The sequence below is a fragment of the Pleurodeles waltl genome, chromosome 10 (assembly GCF_031143425.1).
Source record: "Pleurodeles waltl isolate 20211129_DDA chromosome 10, aPleWal1.hap1.20221129, whole genome shotgun sequence".
Taxonomy (NCBI): Eukaryota; Metazoa; Chordata; class Amphibia; order Caudata; family Salamandridae; genus Pleurodeles; species Pleurodeles waltl.
The window spans coordinates 302,402,986-302,423,114 of NC_090449.1; the positions used below are offsets into that span (position 1 = coordinate 302,402,986).

At 44.3% G+C, this 20,129-nt stretch overlaps 1 protein-coding gene across 2 annotated transcripts in view; it reads right to left on the reverse strand.

Moving 5' to 3' along the window:
• LOC138261488 (coronin-7-like) overlaps positions 1-20,129 on the reverse strand; it is a 1,075,977-nt gene that overhangs the window by 959,851 nt on the left and 95,997 nt on the right. For both annotated transcript variants that reach the window (XM_069210466.1, XM_069210465.1), the window contains exons 3-5: positions 18,547-18,621; positions 14,789-14,859; positions 786-969 (exon numbers count right to left, since the gene is read on the reverse strand). In XM_069210466.1, coding sequence (XP_069066567.1) covers positions 786-969; positions 14,789-14,859; positions 18,547-18,621 — 330 coding nt within the window. The remainder of the gene's footprint in view (positions 1-785; positions 970-14,788; positions 14,860-18,546; positions 18,622-20,129) is intronic.

Sequence of the window (20,129 nt, forward strand, 5' to 3'; positions counted from 1 at the left end):
ACAGACCAAATAATTTTTTCAAACATTTGCCCACCTCCTTCTCCCAGCTTAGTTCAGAACGTGAGGCTACTAGCCCAGCCAAATAAAGGCATTGGGAGGGCACCATTGCATTATAGGCAGTTAAAAGGGCAGATCATGAGGGACCAGGAAAAGAGTTCTTAAAACACACTAGTCCTCCTAATGTCAAAGATGCACGTATCAACACAGCTCTGTTACGTAGGGCCCAGTTCAGTTTTTTGGTAAATGCAGATGGATATATATTTGGGGTGTGCATAAGTAATGTCTGGATCAAGCCTTACAATTATTTGTATAAATTGTTTGAATGTGCATTTTTACCTGGGTTATTTAGTGCCTCTCATAATGCCAATGTGTGTGCCTGCAGATTAAAACAAACCCTTAGTTCTTAAAACTACAGAACTATTTAAAACAATAGCATAGTTCTTTCCATTAAAACTAATTTCCACAATCTCAGATACCACTGTTTGAAACAAGCCGACAGATGCTTCTCTACCCTATGATACTGCAAATGGAACCACCCTTCACTACCATCACAACTTGCAACTCAATAGCCTTTTTTTCCAAAAACTGTAACAGCTTGTAACCTGGAATAGCAGCTCATAGAAACAGCTGTATTAGGTGTGCGTTTCTGTATGAGGCCATACTTCTGAGTCAAACCCTTTTGTTTCTGCTTTCGAGAGGTGATAAGTTTGTCCGTACATGACTTAGTTGTGGGTATTTTAATAGTACACCATTGAGAAGTGCATGACATTGATAGCACATAATACCTGCAAGGGGTTTCTCATTGGCAACATCCCAGACCTTCAAGACCTTTCCGGCACCACTGGCCAACGCTCCATCTGCTGTCGGGTGGAATTGCAAGGTCTCGACCTGGCAACCTTCCGGTCCCAAAGTAGCAGCCGCAGAGGAAGGAAGATCCTGTCCATCAGGACCCAGGTGCCAGACCTTTACCTGTGAGGAACACGAGACCAAAGGAGCATAAGAGGGAATCCATGTCTATTTGTGCATAAAAAGTGAAAGGCAAATACAAGAACAGTAAAAATCCAGCTCATCAATCATAACCAGAGTGCGTGAGTGGACTTGTGTAGTTGGGTAGGTGAACTGATTGGTGTAACTAAATGAATACATCTTCTTCATTATTTGCAGGAATGTGTCTTGGTTGCCTAGAATACAATTGATAGCAATCATGTGAGCTCATATCTTCATCTGCCAATGACCTAACAATGAAAGCATGGTTCACAGGTGGCCCAAGTAGTTTGTTCAACATTAGTTATATGACCTTGTCACTGGTTGGCCACTGACATGGTCGTATGCAAATAAAAGGCCAAATCACACTGCTTCCCTCTCACTATTGTGCATTATGTCACCCTCATTCTAGTGCTGCTGGCCGAGTGCATTCCTCGTCTAATTCTACTGTAGCAATTCTGCTTACTTCTCAACCTACTAGTCCTTTAACCCTTCTTCTTGCACAGCTGCTTTATGGTATTAGCTGCATGCATGTAGTACTCTGCATAATCCCACTAATCCGTCTTCCCTCTATAGTGTTTAGAACTGTCTGTACAGCCAGTAAACACTGGCTGAGGCTTGCGTTCAATAAAAAACCTGACAGCAGTAGGCCAGCAGTGTAGATCAAGTTCCATACTTTAAGAATTACTAAAACCATGTACTAAAATTCTGTTTCTACAGTTAAAAGCCAGACTCCGATGAGCCAGCTTGGAAAACCTTTCCTTCAGATGATTATGGACTGCATTTGGATTGAAGTACTTGAAGTACGTCAGTGTTGCAAAAGCTGATGTGGCTGATGATACTCTCTGGTGCATGTCAACACATCCTAGTGCTGAAAATGTTGACAGCACTGGCTCCCCAGAAGACATTTATGCAGAAGAAACCCTCAAAAGCACCTCTCCTTACCCATCTGTCTCGTTCTTGGTTTCCACATTTTCCTAACCTTAACATTGATGCTCTCCACCTTTAGAAGCTAGACTTCAGGATGCAGAAGGCCCAGAGAGAGTTTGAAAAAGAGATATTGAGATTGGAGCATCATAGCAACAACAAGAGAGGGAACGTTAGAGTGCAGACATGAAGCAAGATAGGCCGCTGAATGAAGAACAAGTTTTTGGCATCACTAAGTTAAAGTAGTGGTAAGTGAAGACTATGGGCCTCATTATGAACATGGCGGGCTGGGTAATCACCGGAATGGCGGCCCAGACCACCATATAATAGACATGGCAGAACCGCCACTGGCGTAACTCCGCCACCATGAGGCTACTGCCGCCAGACAGCCTGGCAATGGTGGAGTTACATATCTGACAGGGCAGCGCTGCCCACCGGATTATGTACCTGTTTCCACCAGCCTTTCCCTGGCGGTTTACCCTGCGCTGGCGGAATGGGTGCCTTGGGCTCCCGTGCACAGCTCCGGTGCACATGTCACTGCCTGATTTACGGGCCCTGCAGTCCACTGGGCTAGCTGCCAGAAACACTGTTACCGCCTCCCAGGCCAGTGGAATGATTATGTGGCCTGCGGGGTCTTCAACGCATAGGCGGTCTATTGTAGACCGCCATCTCGAAACTTGGCAGGTTTTCCCACTGAGTTAATAATGACCACCTATATCTCCAAAGCAATGTCCCAAACCTACTAAATTTTTATTATGATCCTCTTGTCAGAAGTGGAAACAGAGGAATGGCTATGTTTAGTCCAGCAGGTACAGCAACAACGAGGTCAGTGCACCTCAGTCATGGCGATGTTTTACTACACAACATGATAGCAGTAGAGCTCGTATCCTAGCGGGCATTAGAGGCCATGCTACCTTTCCCACATCACTGTGATTGAACTAGGGGAAGATCAGAAATTGTTTCACATCTGCTTGTAATCGTACTGCAAATGTAAAATGGTTATTTTATCTTTGTGTCTAAACATTCTAACAACTGTTTAGGGTCACAACTCACCCCACTGTTGTGTTAACAGCTTCCAGTGTTTTTTTAGATTAGTCAATTTAACTACACTACGTTTGCTTACATACCACTACCCATGAACTACCTCTGTATTTCCCTAATGCTACTCAGCACCCTAAGACAAGGTTCTCAAGGTTGTTGAAGGAGCTATACAATTTGAGCTAGCTTGTAACATGCATAAGCAAACGTGCGATGAGAAGGCGGCAGCCATGTTGAGCTTTCAACCTTTCAGTGAGAATGAGATCATAAAATGTAGCTATGGGAAAAGGTCTGGTCTGAATTTGCTGATACCCCGCTTGAGCATGCTGCACTGTAACAACTCTCGTATAACTACAAGAAAAGTTTAATGAAAAGATTTTTTTTTAAATACGTAAGAGTTCTGAACATATGAGTGATGTAATTTTGAGATACTATGGGCGGACTACTCTAAACAGTTAACAGGTCTCATGAAAGGCTTTGACGAATACAGTACCCAGTTTTGAATGGCTGGATGAAGTGACATACGCTAACAGCTTAGGGGGAACTGTCAGACATTTTATTAGGGGGCAACTTTGGACAGTTCTGCAAGAAAGATTGCAGCAACCTTTGACTGGAATTCATCAGAACACTCGAAAAATGTGCATCAAATGATGATTATAGGTATGGGGACAGGGAGTACGTGCGACTTGTAAATTGATGTGATAGGCAATTTTTTTTTAAAAGATCTATACATATCGCCACAGAGAGCCAACGTGCCAGGTACTTTTCACAAATGCCAACAAGTAGTAAACAAAATGGACAACAGTTGGATTCAATGCTTGCCTTCAGATCAGGCTTCGTAAGGAGAGGGAGGTTTACTACCAACTTCAAAGGTTGTGGAACCCGACCAGGTGAAAAGAAGGTGTTAAGATGGGAGGTCCGGGCTGGCACGTCTATGGGGGAGGAGCCTTTTGGACAGAAACCAGGGAGAAATCATTTGAAAAATCGAATTTTAAGGATGATAGCAAAGAATGATCTCCACTCTCAGCAACTGAGGACAGCAACTCCTAAGTATTAGTCACAGGGGTGGGAGGAAAGTCGCAAGAGGTATTATACTGGGTGGAAGTTGAAAGCAGGACATTCAGAAGAGAAAAACAAAGGGAAAGGTGCAAATAATTCATTGTAGGACTCTTGGACGTATTGACCATAGCTTCAAGGAAAGCTGGGGCAATGCTGATTGACCACCACAGGCAAAAGCAGCAACAATAACAAGAGAATCCAACACAGCATTACCTGCCAGTGTGAACAGAGGGAAACGAGTGCTCCCATTTGACAGACAGGTGGTCATGCTATAAATGGTGGAAATCACAACCTGCAACCAGTTGGAATTAGAGCTACCAAGGGAAACCTTCACCCATGACATTTGATGAACAAAAGGAAAAATGACCCATAATAACCAGCTGTGACTCGGGGGGCGATGACCAATGTGACAGGGATCAGCATTTAGCACTGCTTCCTATGAACTAACTTATCAAGCCACAAAAAGTGCAACTCTCCAGGGGTAAGTGATGATGAGGGAAGAAAGTTTTGAATTGTTAAAAGACAACTGTATACTACTGATCAATAAATAGGTGAACAAGTATTGAAATATATAACCACAATATGTACATAACATATGCAACACTGTTCTGCATTGAAAAGTTTTGAACAAAGAAACTTGAAAATGACAGTGAAGTTCTCTTAAAAGAAAAGAAGTGTAGGAACAAAATGTCAACATGCAAGAGTTCAGCTTAGCCTTATCATTGGTTGTGATATTTTCGGTGAATTAACCAATGCAAATGCTGGTGATAAGAGATTGCCAAGTGTGGTTAAAACTACTGAGAATGTTCACTGCATCCACTGTTGCAGTGGGCAAATGCTTAACTCTGTTTGCAATACAGATGGACTAGTGGAATTTGGGTAGTTTCTGCTTACCAGGTGAGTGTAACCTTTTCTGTTTTTCTTTTTTTTTTCTTTGTGTTTGTCAATAAACAAGGGGAAGGAGAGAGGGGGCATGGATTTGTGTGTCTTTTTTTAAAAGTGTTGGTGAATGAATACCCTATGAATGTTTTATCTTTCATGTGGAGGCAGTTACTGGTAGACAAGGGAAGTGATAACATCCCAATTGTAATAAAGGAGTAAAAGAAATGAAAATAACCCAAAATAAAAGTAATACCTAGAAAGAACAACAACAAAAGGCATTCGCCCTCACAAGCTGAGGGCATACGCTAACAGGGCACGTTACACTTGGACCCACAGACTGTCTGCTGCAGGTGGGCACCCACACAAACGGCATGGCAGATGAGCAGACATGTGCTGCAAACCCAATGCCACCACCACAGCAACATACCATGGTTGGAGCACTTACGCACTTCAGTGAGCTGGAAGACCCAACAACCGCTTCCCAGCTGAGGAAGATTTGGGTTGGCAGGCTCGAAAACTACTTCGTAGTAACCGGTGAATGTGACGGAGCAGTCAAAAGATCACTTCTACTGCACTTTGGGGGTGGTGAGATGTATAAGCTGTTTAAATATCTCCCCAATATCTCCCCAACAAAGATGAAAGGGATGACTATGATGCAGCAGTGAGAGCGCTCAACGCCCACTTTGACCGGCAGCTCAACCAGACTTTGAGAGATATAAACTTCATCAAACATGACGGAGGGACGGAGAGTCCATCAATCAATTCTATGCCCGGTTAAGGGAACTGGCAAACGTGCACAGAAGATGACCTGCCAAAGGACATACAGGCACAGATAATTCAAGGCTGCATGCATTCCAAGAAACTGAGGGACCTCATCCTGAGACAACCCAAGATCAGTTTAGAGGACATTTTAATCATGGCCCAATCGCATGACCTATCAGCACCTAGAGCAGCAGAAGTGGATTTGCTTGGCAATCATGCAAACGCCAAGAAGACCCCAGTGGTGAAGGTGGAAAGGGCGGACACTGTACAGCTGCAAAGACCGAGAAGGAAGCCCCCGGCATATACACTGACAGCACGAGGAGGGCAGTGCAAACACTGTGGAAGAGAGGAACACCCTCCAAAGAACTGCCCAGCCAAAGGAAAATTATGTTCCAACTGCGGGAAGCTGAATGATCTTGCATCAGTCTTCAGGAGTGGCTCGAAAGGGAGAGGTATGAGGGACAGGCACAAGACAACAAGAATGATCATACAACTGTTGACAGCGGACTCCACATTGCCCGCGGCCTACCACGGATGACTCGATGAAATCATTTCCAGAGGACGGAGGGGGGGGGGAGGGAGAGAAGTATTTTTTATATAATTCACCAATGATCTCAAACGACACTGGAGGCTGCAACCGACCTGTATGATTAATGTAGAAGGTTCCCTGGTGAAGGCACTAATAGACACCGAGGCCTCTATGGATTTAAATGCGTCACAACAATATAGTCGTCTTCGAACCCGACCAGCCCTTACAGCAGCCACCACAAAGATATTCACCTATGGGAGCCACACCCCTCTCTCGCTGAAAGGAAAGATGACAGTCTGCGTCAGGTCTGGTGACATGGAAATTCAGGCCATCTTCCATGTGGTGGATGGAGAAGCTGACTCTCTCCTAGGTAATCATTTCGCAGAAGACTTAGGGATGGTGTCATTCGAAGGAGTGTAAAGACATTGCAGACTGATGAATTGCTAGATCAATTCCCAGAACTGCTCACTGGACTGGGGTGCCTGAAGGCCCCATCCATCCATTTACACATCAACCAGGCAGTGAGGCCTGTAGCCCTACGGCATAGACGCATCCCATTTCACTTCCGCACCCCCCCCAGGTCGGGAAGGAGCTCCACAAACTGGAGGAGCTAGGGGTGATTTAGAAGGTGACTGGACCAACGCCCTGGGTGTCACTCCTTGTCATAGCTGAAAAGTCTAAACAACCTGGAAAGATCCGCCTATGGATAGACATGCACATACTGAATGTGGCGATTAGGCGAGAATGGCACATAACGCCAACCACTGACAACATCATTGCTGATCTGATTAAGTCAAAGTGGTTCTCTAAATTAGACTTCAATGCAAGGTATCACCAACTTGAACTTGCTGAGGAGAGCCAGTACATAACGTTTGACGGACGTTGGGCTCAGGGGGTATAAACAACTCACCTTCGGGGTCTTGTCAGCTGCAGAAATATTTCAAGACGCCATCCACAAGACTCTATCCGGGCTACAAGGAGTCATGAATATCAGCGGTGACATCTGGATCCATTCCGCCACCGCTGAGGAGCACTACTGTCACCTCAAAGCTACCCTCAGGCAACTGGCAGAACACTGACTCACCCTCCACAAAGAGAAATGCTCTTTCTTCCAAAAGTCTATTTAATTTTTTGAGAATGTGTTTAACCAGAAAGGCATCAAGGTAGATCCAAGGAAATCACATGCCATTAAACAAGTGCCAGCTCCTAAAAAACATCACAGAAGTGAGGAGCTCCCTTGGCACAGCCACGTAATGTGGCAGATTCATACCAAACCTGGCAACCCTGTCGGAATCCCCGCGAGCACTCACAAAAACTGAAGCTCCTTGGCCATGAGGAGACTGGGAAGATGAGGCATTTCAAGCACTCAATGCGGCACTCTTGTGCGACACCACCATGGCATACTTTGATCCGAAGAAAAGGACAGAGTTGGTTGTGGATGCCAGCCCAGTAGGGCTAGGAGCAGTCGACCCAGGAGAAACTGACCTGGGGCAATGGGTCCCCCTTGCGTATGCCAGCAAAGCCCTATCATCAATGAAACGCCGTTACTCCCAGATTGAAAAAGAAGCGCTGGTGATAAATTGAGCCTGTGGACACTTCCATCTGCACCTCTGCGAGAGGCCGTTCAGAGTTGTCACCAACCCCCAGCCACTTATGCCACTGTTCAAGGGAAGTGCTCCACACCACCCTCCAACAATAGAACGGTGGGCCGTGCTGCTGCAACACTATCAAGCGGAAGTCATGTACTGACCAGAAGCAAGGAATCCAGCCAACTTCCTTTCACGGTGTACGCCGGAGCCGGTTGATGAATGCCAAGGACAGGAAGAGGAGGCAACGGAAGCACAGTGCAAATGCTGGTCACTGGCAGCTGCCCCAGGTCGATGAGCTTGATGGAGATCACGGAGGCTGTCGGCGAGGATGCTGTACAAGGTCGAAGCAAGCCTCAGAAGCAGGATCGTAGCAAGACTTCCTGAAGTACACAGACCAGTAGAAAACTGTGGAGAGAGACCGGCTGGCAAACATCTGGAGGGTTTGCAGCGAGCTGACCACAGCCAAAGATGGCATCCTACTACGCGGACATCATTTAGTAATCCCGAAAAGACTGCTGCGCAGAGTGACCATGTTTGCCCATGGTGGGCATCAGGGCAATGCAAAAATGAAAGCCACCATGAGGGAGAAGGTATGGCTGCCGTGCCTAGAAGGTGCAGTCGAGGACCTGGTGAAGCAGTGCTCTGGCGGTCAGCTAATGAGTGCTGGGGATGTACGTGCACCAGTCATCACTGAAGAGTCGCACTGTGCATGGTCCAAAGTGAGCCTTGACTTTGGGAATGGTCCTGATGGCCTGATTACCGTAGTGCTCATGGACAGCCATTCTAAATACCCCACTGTGGAGGTCGTCGAGTCCACTGCCTTCAGCAACGTGGCGCCGGCGTTGGAGAAGACGTTTGCCATGTTTGGACTCCCAGACGAGTTCAAAACAGACAAGGGGCCCCCATTCTAAGGGGCCGAATTCCAAGAAATGTTGAAGAATTTAGGCATCCGCTACCGGCGAGTCACCCCACAATGCTTACAATCCTCTGCATTTCCATGCTAGAGGCTGGTGACCCAGAGCTCCACTTGCATCAGTTTCTCTGGGAGTACCGGGGTACTCCGCACTGCCAGACGGGAAAAGGGCCATAGTCCCTCAAGCTGAAGGGAAGATGACGTGATATTCTCCCCACCATTGGAGGATGGCAGCCATCCCCATATTGTCAAGAACAAGCCCAAGTCTGGAGGGAAAAGACAAACGAGAAAGCAGTCGAGTAAGACAGGCCATCTCACGCCATCTCCAGATAGGCGACTGTGTGATCCTGAAAGACCGGAAGTCTGGGTGGAAGTTCTGCATGCTCTACGAATCAGGAGTGTGGACCATCACTAGGGTGACTGGCACCATGGTGACAGGAAGAAAGGGTCAGAATGAGTGCTGCAAAACATCTCATGGTTCCGGAAAGCCACACTCCTGGAACCATCAAGTGAAGGACCAGAACAGCATTATCATCAATGGGGGGGTCAGTAGAGGATGGACTGGAGTGACAGGGCGAGGAAGGAGATAGAGGTGGCGCTCACCCGAACCATCTAGGTCTCAGGAACGACCACTGTAGGTGGCTCAGGAGGAAGAGGTCCCCACACGGTCCCAGCGGTTTCACCTTAGACCCAATCTGGTGTCCAGCCGGAAGTTGAAAAAATGTGTGTGTTCGTTTTTAACTGAGTTGGGGAGGAATGTAATGACTCCATGACAATCTAGTGATCCATGAGACTGCATGGGCTGACCCGGATATGCAAGGAGCATGTCCGGTGGTTATGGGATGCAAGGGATATAAATAAATGAGGGAAGGGACACTCATGGTTCATTCCGCACTGCATGTACCCAGTGTGAGTGTGATTGATTATTCCTGCGCAGAGGCCTTTGTATACAGCACATGGCATAGGCCGCTACACCAATGATGGAGCTGCTAAACTGCTATGACTATTCGGTTATTGTGCTGGTAGCATGTAGCATCCGGAACAGTAATTAAAAAAAACAAGCCTTAGCAATGCCAAAAGTAGCTTGCTTTCAAAGGCACGTGCTGACATTTTGCCTTTGCCCATGCTTGTCGCTCATGTCAAACCGCACTGGCAAAAAAAAAAAACATTAAAGGTGTTTCCCCATTTCATTGAGGTACCTGGAGGGCTCCATATCGAGAGTCACTAAATTTGTAGTCCCTATGCCGCAGGTAAGTTTTCCAACTTTTACGCTGGAAGTCACTACATCACAAAGGACGATAGCAAGTCGCAGTTAAATATAGGTTCGTTTCAACACTTTAAAATGTTTTTATGTTCTAAACGTAACAATACAAAATGTAAAATATACATGTAAACGCGAATCCCAATATAGTTGATATTGATGTAGAGACGTACAGCCAAGAAAAGGCCAACATTTCCAGCCTTAGCTTGATGACGTATACAGTTTTTAATGTAACCTTGCAAGACTGCAGACGTCCATCTTGGAGAAATAAACTAAAGGTATAAAAAAAAATGCACAAAAAGGGCACCAGGGAGAGAGGAGCAGCCAGTATCAAATGTCAGCTGCCACGCCCTCCAAAAAGAAAAAACAGAAGTCGAAGAAAACTGGAAGATGTTCATGGTATCAAAATGTGCTCCAGAACAGCTGCTGTTTGCATTTGGTATCGTATTTACTTGTAATGCGGCCCAAGGTCTTTCAGCACCCCACCTACCCGACAGAATGGCCAGTAAGGGTTACACTGGGATCCTTTAAACTTGATGGACCCAAATGTATTATACTGAATTAAGCCGTCATCCCTCAATGAGGTGAAAATGCAAGGCTCCCTCGTGCTTTTAAGTGGGTGAAAGAACTCCCGTAGGAAACAACGGCAGAACAGACAACTATTAACTCCTACATTAAGTGCTCTGGTGTATTTTAGGTGTCTGCCAAAACTGTTTAAAAATCCAATTACGAGTTGAAAAAGCATTGGACTCCGTTGACTCGTCTTTTGTGTTCAGAGTACTGAGACACATGGGATTTGGACCCCACTTTGCGTCTTCTGTTAGAGTTTTATACGCCTACCCTGAGCACAGGTGTGGATAAATGGTACCTTATCGCCCCTATCATCAGGGGGGGGGGGGGCAGACAGGGGTGCCCCCTGGCGCCCCTCCTTTTCACTCTGGTGATAGAACTCATGACAGTGTGGGTTACATGCGATTTCCAGGTGTGGGGGTTTCGAAGGAACTGTGACTTCGGGAACCACTTTGCACTTCCTGTGAATGATGCGCTCCTATTTGTGAATCGACCCAGTCACGGGCCCTAGATTGATTAATATGTTAGAACTGTGCAGTGAAGCCCCGGGTCTGAGGCAGTTGGTCAGGTCATAGCTGGTCCCACTCAACGGTGATGGGGAGACACTGGAATGGCTCCATCGCAGACTTTGCTTCCGATCTGGGCACCAGCATTAATGTATTGCATTAGAACCTGGTCTCACATGGTGCCTTAACCTTACCCCTCTGTTGGCCCAGACACCAACGCATCAACAGTTGGTCTGATCTTCCACTCATAATTCTTGGCAGAGTGGGTTTTTCTATACATGGTACAAAACTTCCCTCTAGTGATCAGCAAAACCTGTTTCACAGACCAAACAACCAGGGTGTGCTCCTTGCTATGGGCTAATAAAGCCCCACTAATAACATTCAATAAATCCATCCAATTCACCTACGATGGGGAGATGCATATGGTTTTACTAATGGACCTAACATATTCTAGTCCTGAATGATTGGCTGTACAGAAGATACGATGAAACAGGATTTCGTAATGAAATCTCCCAGGCTGGCTGGGGCAATGTATTGGGGCTTAGCATATGTAAACCCTATCCGAGATTGACTTCAAGCGGTGAACGAGGTGGCCCTTCTGGCTTGGAGCTTGACTCTGCTCTAGATCAGACAGGCTCAAACACTCAACACTCAAAATGCCCCTTTGGCACACTAAAATGTCTTCTTCATAGTGCCTGACTGGAAGGGTTTGAGCAGTGGGACCTTAACGGGGTTGCTAACATGGGGGATATCTCACAGGGCACACATAGGAAGTTGCTCCAGACTCTTCAAACCAAGTCTGACCTGCACAGAACCTAATTTTATAAGTACCTGCAGCCCCAGCACGTATTACCCTAGCACCTCCTTGGCTGAGTCCCCAGTGTATAGTCACCTAGAGACCAACGTTACCATGGGGGTGCTGGGGAGGGGAGTAGTAGCACATATTTATAAATCTTGAATTAGCAATGCCCCAGATCTTTTTCTGGCACTTAATGAACAAGGGACAAGGGACGATGGGAGAACTATATGGGCCCCTTGACTGGAGAGACACAAAAATGGCTCTGCGTGATATTGTCATTCCCTCGCAGCTTTGCTTCACACACAAACCACCTGCACACTGCCTACCTCACCCCTAAGAAGCTATGGCAAGAGGGCAAGATCCCCTCGAACACTTGCTTCCAACATTACGGCCGCAACTGTGACTTTTTCCATATGGTTTGGAGCTGCCTTGACATGGTAAAATACTTTTTTGAATTACTTTCCATCATCACTAATATACTAGGAATACCAATTGATCTCTCTCTCCCTCTATAGTCCTTCAGGGTATTCAGGAGGGCTGTAGGGGGGGGGGGAACGCGCTTTGGTTGGCATTGAGATTATGATGGGCAAAATAAACATTGCTAGACACTTGAAGTCCACAGGGCTTCTCCCTCCATCGTTTCATTGCGAACAGCAATGGACTGGTGTGCGAAAACGAGCAGTCCATTGGCAAAGCCAGAAGATAACCACATAAATACCACAAGTGTTCAGGAAAATGGTAATGTGGATGGTGTGATACACTATGGGTTTATTTTTCATATAGGGATTGCATTGGATGCCTTAATGTTCTGGTTTTAATGAACAATATAATATTTCATAAAAAAATGTCATGGAGTACCACACTTCTGTACAAAAAGGTTGTCACGTTTTATAATTGCACATCAAATATGTACATTTCATCTTTATTTTTTACTATTTAAATGATTTAATATTGATATATGTCGGGAATATACTTTAAATATAGATTTTCTTATTATCTAATATATTCACTTTTGATTCCATACATATATTTACGTTCGTAATTATGTATAGTAAAGCGTATATTTTAGATTTCACTGTACATTGTACCTATTCACTATTGGGGGAAGGAAATGATAGTGCTGTGAAATCACTTCCTATCACAGCACTCAATGTGATTTTATTGAGGATTATGTATGGTAATTAGTCCCCACGAAATGTAGGACTTGTGCCTTGGTAAGAATGGTGAGAATGGAAGAGCAGGGGTTGTGGAGGGGAGCAACGGAGTAGCTTAGGGATCAAAAAAACCCTAATGAAAAGCTGATCGGAGAAGCAAGTGTTGAGCAGGTGTGGAGGGCAAGCCACATGAAGAATGCAAGGGGCTGGCATGTGAGGAGGAAACCGAATGCACGGAGAGAGGAAGAAAACTCAAAGAAGGTCCAGACAGAACTGCTAGGCCAGGTGCTGCACAGGTTAAAACTGGTCTTGGATTGCTGGTGTTCTAGATCAGAGAAGGCCCTGGCCTGGCAGTTCGGCTGGACAGTTCCACCTAGAGCAGGGTCAAGACTGATTTGCATGTGGCTGGGTCCAAACTGAGGTGACATCTTGGGCAAAAGAAAGATGGGTTGGAACCCTGAGCAACTGCCAGTAGTTAGAATCATTATAAGAATTCCTCCTATCACCTTATGTGTGTTTGATATACCACCCTGAGTGGCAAGGGTTTGCCCAGATGTGGGTCCCATGCTCACCATGCCACTGAAACCAAGCTACACCCAACTGATGAGCCCCAGTCAAGGTGAAATCAGTCCCGGGTTGCTTGTGTTCTGGTTCAGAGAGGCCCTGGCCTGGCACTTAGGGCTAGACGGGTCCTATTGAAGTTGGGCTAATACTGCATGTAGCTGGGTCCACACTGAAGTAGCATGGTTTGCAAAAAAATGATTGGTTGGAATGCTACCCCAAGTGATAGCCAGTGGTTAGACTTATTCAAATCATTTCTGCAATCACCCTTTGTGTGTTTGATGCTGCCAGACTATATACATATTCCTAATACTTCTGGTTTGCATACTATTTTAATTGCTTTATCTACATATAAGGTCCTAGGTTCCCAACTACAACTTTTGATTAGAAGGGAGAAACCAGTCCGGTTGCCTTATTTATCTCCTGTTTCAGTGTAACAGATCTCTGTCCTACAATGTTAAACTTATCAAATAAATTAGATTTGAGTCTGGTAGGGGCATATATTGATGTAAATGTTATGGCATAACCACGCAATGGCGTATGTTTCATAAAAAGATATCTACCCTCAGATTCTCTGTAAAGCTGAGTGGCAAAGTTTCACCTCAGAAAGATACCTACCTGGCTTTTTTCAGACAGATGCAAGGAAGCACTACCCTACACTTACTCCCCCCAACGGGAACCTCTGTCTTTGGAGTGTAGGAAGTGTTCTGTACGTATAAGCCAAGTTTCTTCAATTCAATTGTCAACACTAAGATTAGTAGCCTTTTTGTTGGTGATCAAGGCCCCTAAACTAATTGAGCTCAAACTTTTTTAACAGCATCACTAATGTTCTAGAACTATTGGCTCATAAGCAACATTCAGTATATGGACTCTCACCCTTACTTGCTTCCCATGTATCCGCCACTAAGACTTTACTTGCTATGTTCCCACCCAAAGGTAGATGACAAAGACTTGAAACAAAAGGAAAGATCACATACATGTATCAAGTCTCCTTTTTAACTGTCCAGTCAATGCAAGACGAAGGATGTTAAATGTAAGAAAAGAAGAACAAAAACATAATCCCCTGCACTATGGTTTCGGAACATAGAATTTTGCACCCATTTGTCTACATTTGACACACATGGGACCAACTAGGCGGTGCCATAGAAGCGAGGCATTTACTGTGAGCCCTAATAGAATCTTGGCACCAGGCTAAGACTGCGTCTTTACAATAAAGATGATGTTTTTATTTGGGGACTGCAGTAGAATACTCACGCTTTCATCAGCTGAACATGTGGCCAACAAGAAGTCATCAAATGGAGAAAAGTCAAAATCAGTAACTAAATCTAGGAAAAATGGGTAAAAATATAAGCATTAGAATTCTATCTTTGCTTTTGCGTAAACAAATACATAATTCAGAATTTCAATTTTACAATGTACCAATCTTAATCGGTATCACACAGGAGGTGTGAAAAAGCGCCTAAATTCTGCAACCTTGCAGAATTAACTATGTTCTCCTACCCATATCCTTCTAGTATGAAGCAGAACGTAAGTACCATAGCATGAGTGGTCCGAATATTATACAAAGACATTAAAACAAAACTGTATGTAGCCAATACGACATTTAACCAGTCTGTCCGAATCCTCTAGCAAGCAGCAAACAACTTTAGTTCCTTCCCCCCCCCCCCCATCAATGGGTGTGGATCAGATCCTAGTTTGCGCTATTATTTTTGGCAGACCTTTTTGGGGGGAGCGGGGTGGGTGGAAGTTTTTTAATCTTTGTTTTCAATGCTGCATAATTTGGTGGTCAACAAGTTTTGCAAGTTACTAGCAAATCCCATAAAACTTCACACAACCAGGGTCCAAAAAAGCCAGCAGCGTAACCATCAATCAAAACCTTCGCAGCAATGGACTGCATATTTCAAAAGGCTGCTTTCGGTCACTGAGTGTGGACGAAACGTAGTGGAAGCTCCTTTGGTACATTTTCCCATTTTTAGGGTCGAGTGCACAAGCGCTCCATCCCTGTTTTAATCTCTCCTTGGACTTTTAACCACGCCCATGTCACTTTCATTGGTTCGTGGGCTTGCCTTTTAAAATCCGCTTGATTTCATTACTGAAAGGCATGCATATGTCATGCCATTTCCGGTGTTTAGCCCACCTACACAGCAGCGGTAAACTAACAAAAACATACGAGGCTCCATGTTTTCAGCCTGGTTTCTGCACTACTTTATCTTTTTATTGTCCACGCAGTGCGATTGTGCTGGGATTTACATAGCGCGGTTGGGCTCAGATTTTGCATTGCAAATGCTTGTTTTAATTTATGGTTGAGGTGGTTTTTTTTGTTGTTTTTTTTTTTTTAAATGTCTCAGGTCAGGGACTAGATGAAAACCCACAGTATTCTATGTTTGGGGCATTTGTATACCTATTGCAGAAATTTACCACCCTCAAAATGCAAATTTACTTCTGCTGTCCATTATTTAGTGTGTTTCTGGGTGGAAATGGGGAGGAAAAATCCTAATTTATAATGAGGGTTTAGGGCAATAGGTTTCTTCATCATGAACATAGTCTTACCAAAAAGTAATAAAGATCAAATGTTCAAATGCATATTAGCTTCAAGTTTTTATTATCAGAATTCTTTACTGGTAGACATTATGTATACAATACTAGGCATGTAGATTTTTGGGAGCACTTCAGTAATTCAGTGAATATTCAATGTAAGTTAGAATTTTGCACCGAACATGGAATTCATCCTACCAGAGCAGATTTCCCACGTTTTTCAAGTATTTCATTCTTGGTTTAGGTACAAAGTTAAAATCATTCAGACAATTACAGATAATCAAAGGCCAATTTTAATCACTATGCAAAGCATGTTTTACCTTGGGCAGACATTTCCATCGGAATCTAGTTCATTTATCGAACATTCTAATTAGGCCCTTCTCATTTTGGAATTGCTGTAGGGAATTTCCAGTAAGAGGTTTAGACATGAGGAGAAGCTGATGTTTCAATATTACACCTGATCTTTGTGGTTTTAGCACACTACATACATATGGGAGTATACTCAGCGTCAACATGTAATGTTTTATCATTCAAATCACAAATCTCTTTGTAGTAGTTTAGCAGTTTTGGACATATTCTGCACGCAGGCTAAACCGCCACTGTCACTCATGCAGTTGGGCATGAATCCCACCTTTTATAAGCCAGGTACATGTGGTAGGCTTATTTCCAAAGCATCAATGCCAGATGGGTTCATCCAGTCCGGAAACTGACAGAGTTTCTGGTACCCTTTTCAGACCTACTAGCTATTGTTTCTGTTTTACCACACACTGAGAGAATATATATATATATATATATATATATATATATATATATATATATATATATGGTCAAAAAAATAAATAACAGGTTTATACTTTTGTCCCATAAACACCCGAAGACTCACCTGCTGACTTCCACAACTACTGGATAGTTTTAGGAGCTTAGTGCCTCGGTGCAGTGAAGCTAGAAAAGGTAGCTGTGCCCTTTACAAATCGGGATTGTATTTCATCATATAGTTTCCTTAAGCCTTAACACGGACTTCATTGATAGCCAAACACGGCTGGCTTGCATTATATTGGAAAACTGGACAAAGTCCAAGCAGTTCCTAAAAATCAGATAAACTCATTCCCTCCAAACAGCATGACTAAGGATGCGGCTAGTTAACTGATGTGTAATTGTGCCAAGGACACACATGAAAATACGTCACAGCTAGAGTGCAATTTTCACTCTAACTGGATGAGCCACTGCAAGGAAGAATAATTATACTATATTCAGATGTGTGAGGAAAAGGCTAATACCCTAACCACAAGTGAATGTGAATACTTTTTATCAGACTAATACCTCGTTAATTCCAGGTGCGAGTCCAGTGCCCACGGTGCTCGGGTTGGTAAGCTGCAGGGAGCCCACTTATCATAGTTCAGCACGATATCAACCTCAAATAAGAACTAAATACTAGGAGCAACGTTTTTATAAGTAAGACAAGGAGTCGTCGGGGGAAGAGATCTATGTGCCTCATCATATGATATTCCTTTAAGTTGTGAAGTCCTTAACACCATGTGCAAAGGCGCCATTGTCTGTGGGGTTGATAATATCCGCCTGCGCAGGGATACAACGCAGAGAGTGCCAATAGATTTATGGTCATCCTTTGTGACTAAATAAATGTTTCTAGTGCGTTTGTATACACAAACCCCATAATAAAAAAAAATGTAAATAGAGGAATTATAGGGGGTGTAGACACAGTAATGCCAAAAAAATAGGAAGACTAGTTAGGCTGGTCAGCTATTGCATGCTGCCTACGATTATGTGACGTAGTGCAAAGGTTGAGTGTTCTTGTCAAATATATATATGCGAATCAACATGGCACGTGGAAAGGGGCCGCGTGTTCCTGTGAGATATTTAGCAAAAGAAAGTAATGAGGAACAAAGTGGTCCATTTTATAACCGGTATGGAAAATGAGAGTCTCTGGACAAGGGCCAAGCGATTAATTTACAGCTCTGAACACGGGATGGGGACTCTGCATCTGTGCCAAGGGATGCGAGTGTCTCCATTCGCAACAGTAACGTGAAATCTGCAGCTGTGAAGGGCGGCTGCTTTCACTAACCGTAAGCAACAGCCAAGTATTACAATCGCATCCCTCACAGGGTAGCATGGATTGCTGCACATGTCTACATGCTCATGTTACATTAACCATAGGATACTATGAACTGTGAGGAGGCCGGAGTTTCTCTGGCTCCTAAGCTACAGCGTGGTGTGGACTTTAGGCAGGACTGCGGCTTCCTCTGCAATATTCACCACAGGATAACAAACCACGGAGCTGCAGAAAAAGGGCTCTGTGCTTCTGCCAAAGAAGATACACTTTGTCAAAGAGCACGTCATTGGTGAGAATAGAGAAGAAAGCAAGTTAGAGTATTTACCCAATCAGAACACTGCTTTAGATAAAAAGAGTGGGGATATTGAAAATACTCTGCTGAGTCATATGGCCCTGTAGGAACAGTTACCTGAATGGCAGCTGAACTGTGAAATGCTCTGTCCATGTCCATTCCCGGCCTCCACAGGCACAATTCCAAGTACACCTGCAAAAAAAGAAGGAAAAAAGTGATCTCTATGTGGATATTATGGAAGTGATTATCACACAGTAAATATCTGAAGCAGATTCTGCAAATAAAACAAACCACGTATGAAAACATATCAGTGAAATGAATATCATGCTTCGTGCCTCACATACTAAAGGATGCTCATGAAGCATTAAGGTAGCGACCGCACTTTGTGACTCTAGGACCGATCTCTTGATTGCGGCTGAGGCAACAGTGTCTGCAGCTGAATACTTGTATACAATATGTTTAGATTGTTACACTTTATATTAAATGCTCGTCCAAAATATCCAACAAAGGCTTTCCCAGTTCACTCGGTGTCAGGTTCACAATCTGTTGAGACACAGATCTTTAGATGTGTGAATCCGTAGCCCTGGAAGAAATGGAGTGATACGTTTTTGGAAACATTCACATTGACCGTGCGGAATCTCACCACACCTGACAAATGGGGAGTCAGGAAGGCTTCCACAGATATAAGAAATGTACTCAAGACTCAGACAAAGATGTTTACAGAGATCTGGTCTATGGGGCAGTGTGTGATTGCGCATTGCCTGCCAGGTGGCTTCAATATGACAATAGTTTAGACTGTTTGGGTTGGGGGGTAAAGCACGATTATAGTATGCAGGGGCGCAACTAGACCTACACTTCGGGTGGGTGGGGGGCTAACACTCCCAGTCAGGGTCGGCTCTAGCACTGGTGGCGCCCGGTGGGACAGTTTTTTGGCACCCCCCCCCCCCCCCACATGCCTTTCTTCTCCATGAATTTCCTCACTACCACTCTCCAAACGTGCACCTCATCTCTCCATAGCCTCTATCTGACATATATTGTATTTTTTTGAAATAGTGCTGTCCATAGTTTACTCACACCTAGTCTGTGATCTGCATGGTACAAGTTCTTTGTAGCGGCACATTAACCCTCCACACTACTTTACGATGAGTCAAAACTGCCAGTAGATAAAATTCCTATCTCTCACCAGTAGGAACATTTATCACCAGAGTTATCTTGACATTTTTATTGTTGCCTGAAAACTGCTGGATGCACAAGAAAGATCATGTTCTTTTAAACCAAAAGTTATTTTTAAACACACCTCCCCACATCAAAGTCAGCAGCAGGTGCAGTGCACCTCTTGCACCGCCCTAAGCCAGCCCTGCTCCCAGCAATGGGACAGGACAAGCAATTCCAGAAATCAGTCAGAGCTAACCTCATAGCCACTGTAGAAGGAAAAAGAAGAGACCAATTGTGCATTTTAAATATACTGGACAAACCTGACAGTATAACCAACATATTTTGTATATATACTTGACAGTGTTCCTAAGTTTCAACTCACGTCATCAGGTCCAGAAAGTTCTCCTGACCCATTAATGCCTAAGGGTACAGTTTTAGTTTACCCAATGAGATGCTGTAAAAAATTCATGGTAAAGGGTGTCCTTATGTACAGTATCAAAATATTAGTGTTAGACCCGACAGCCTTAGAGTGGTCATCCCCCAAC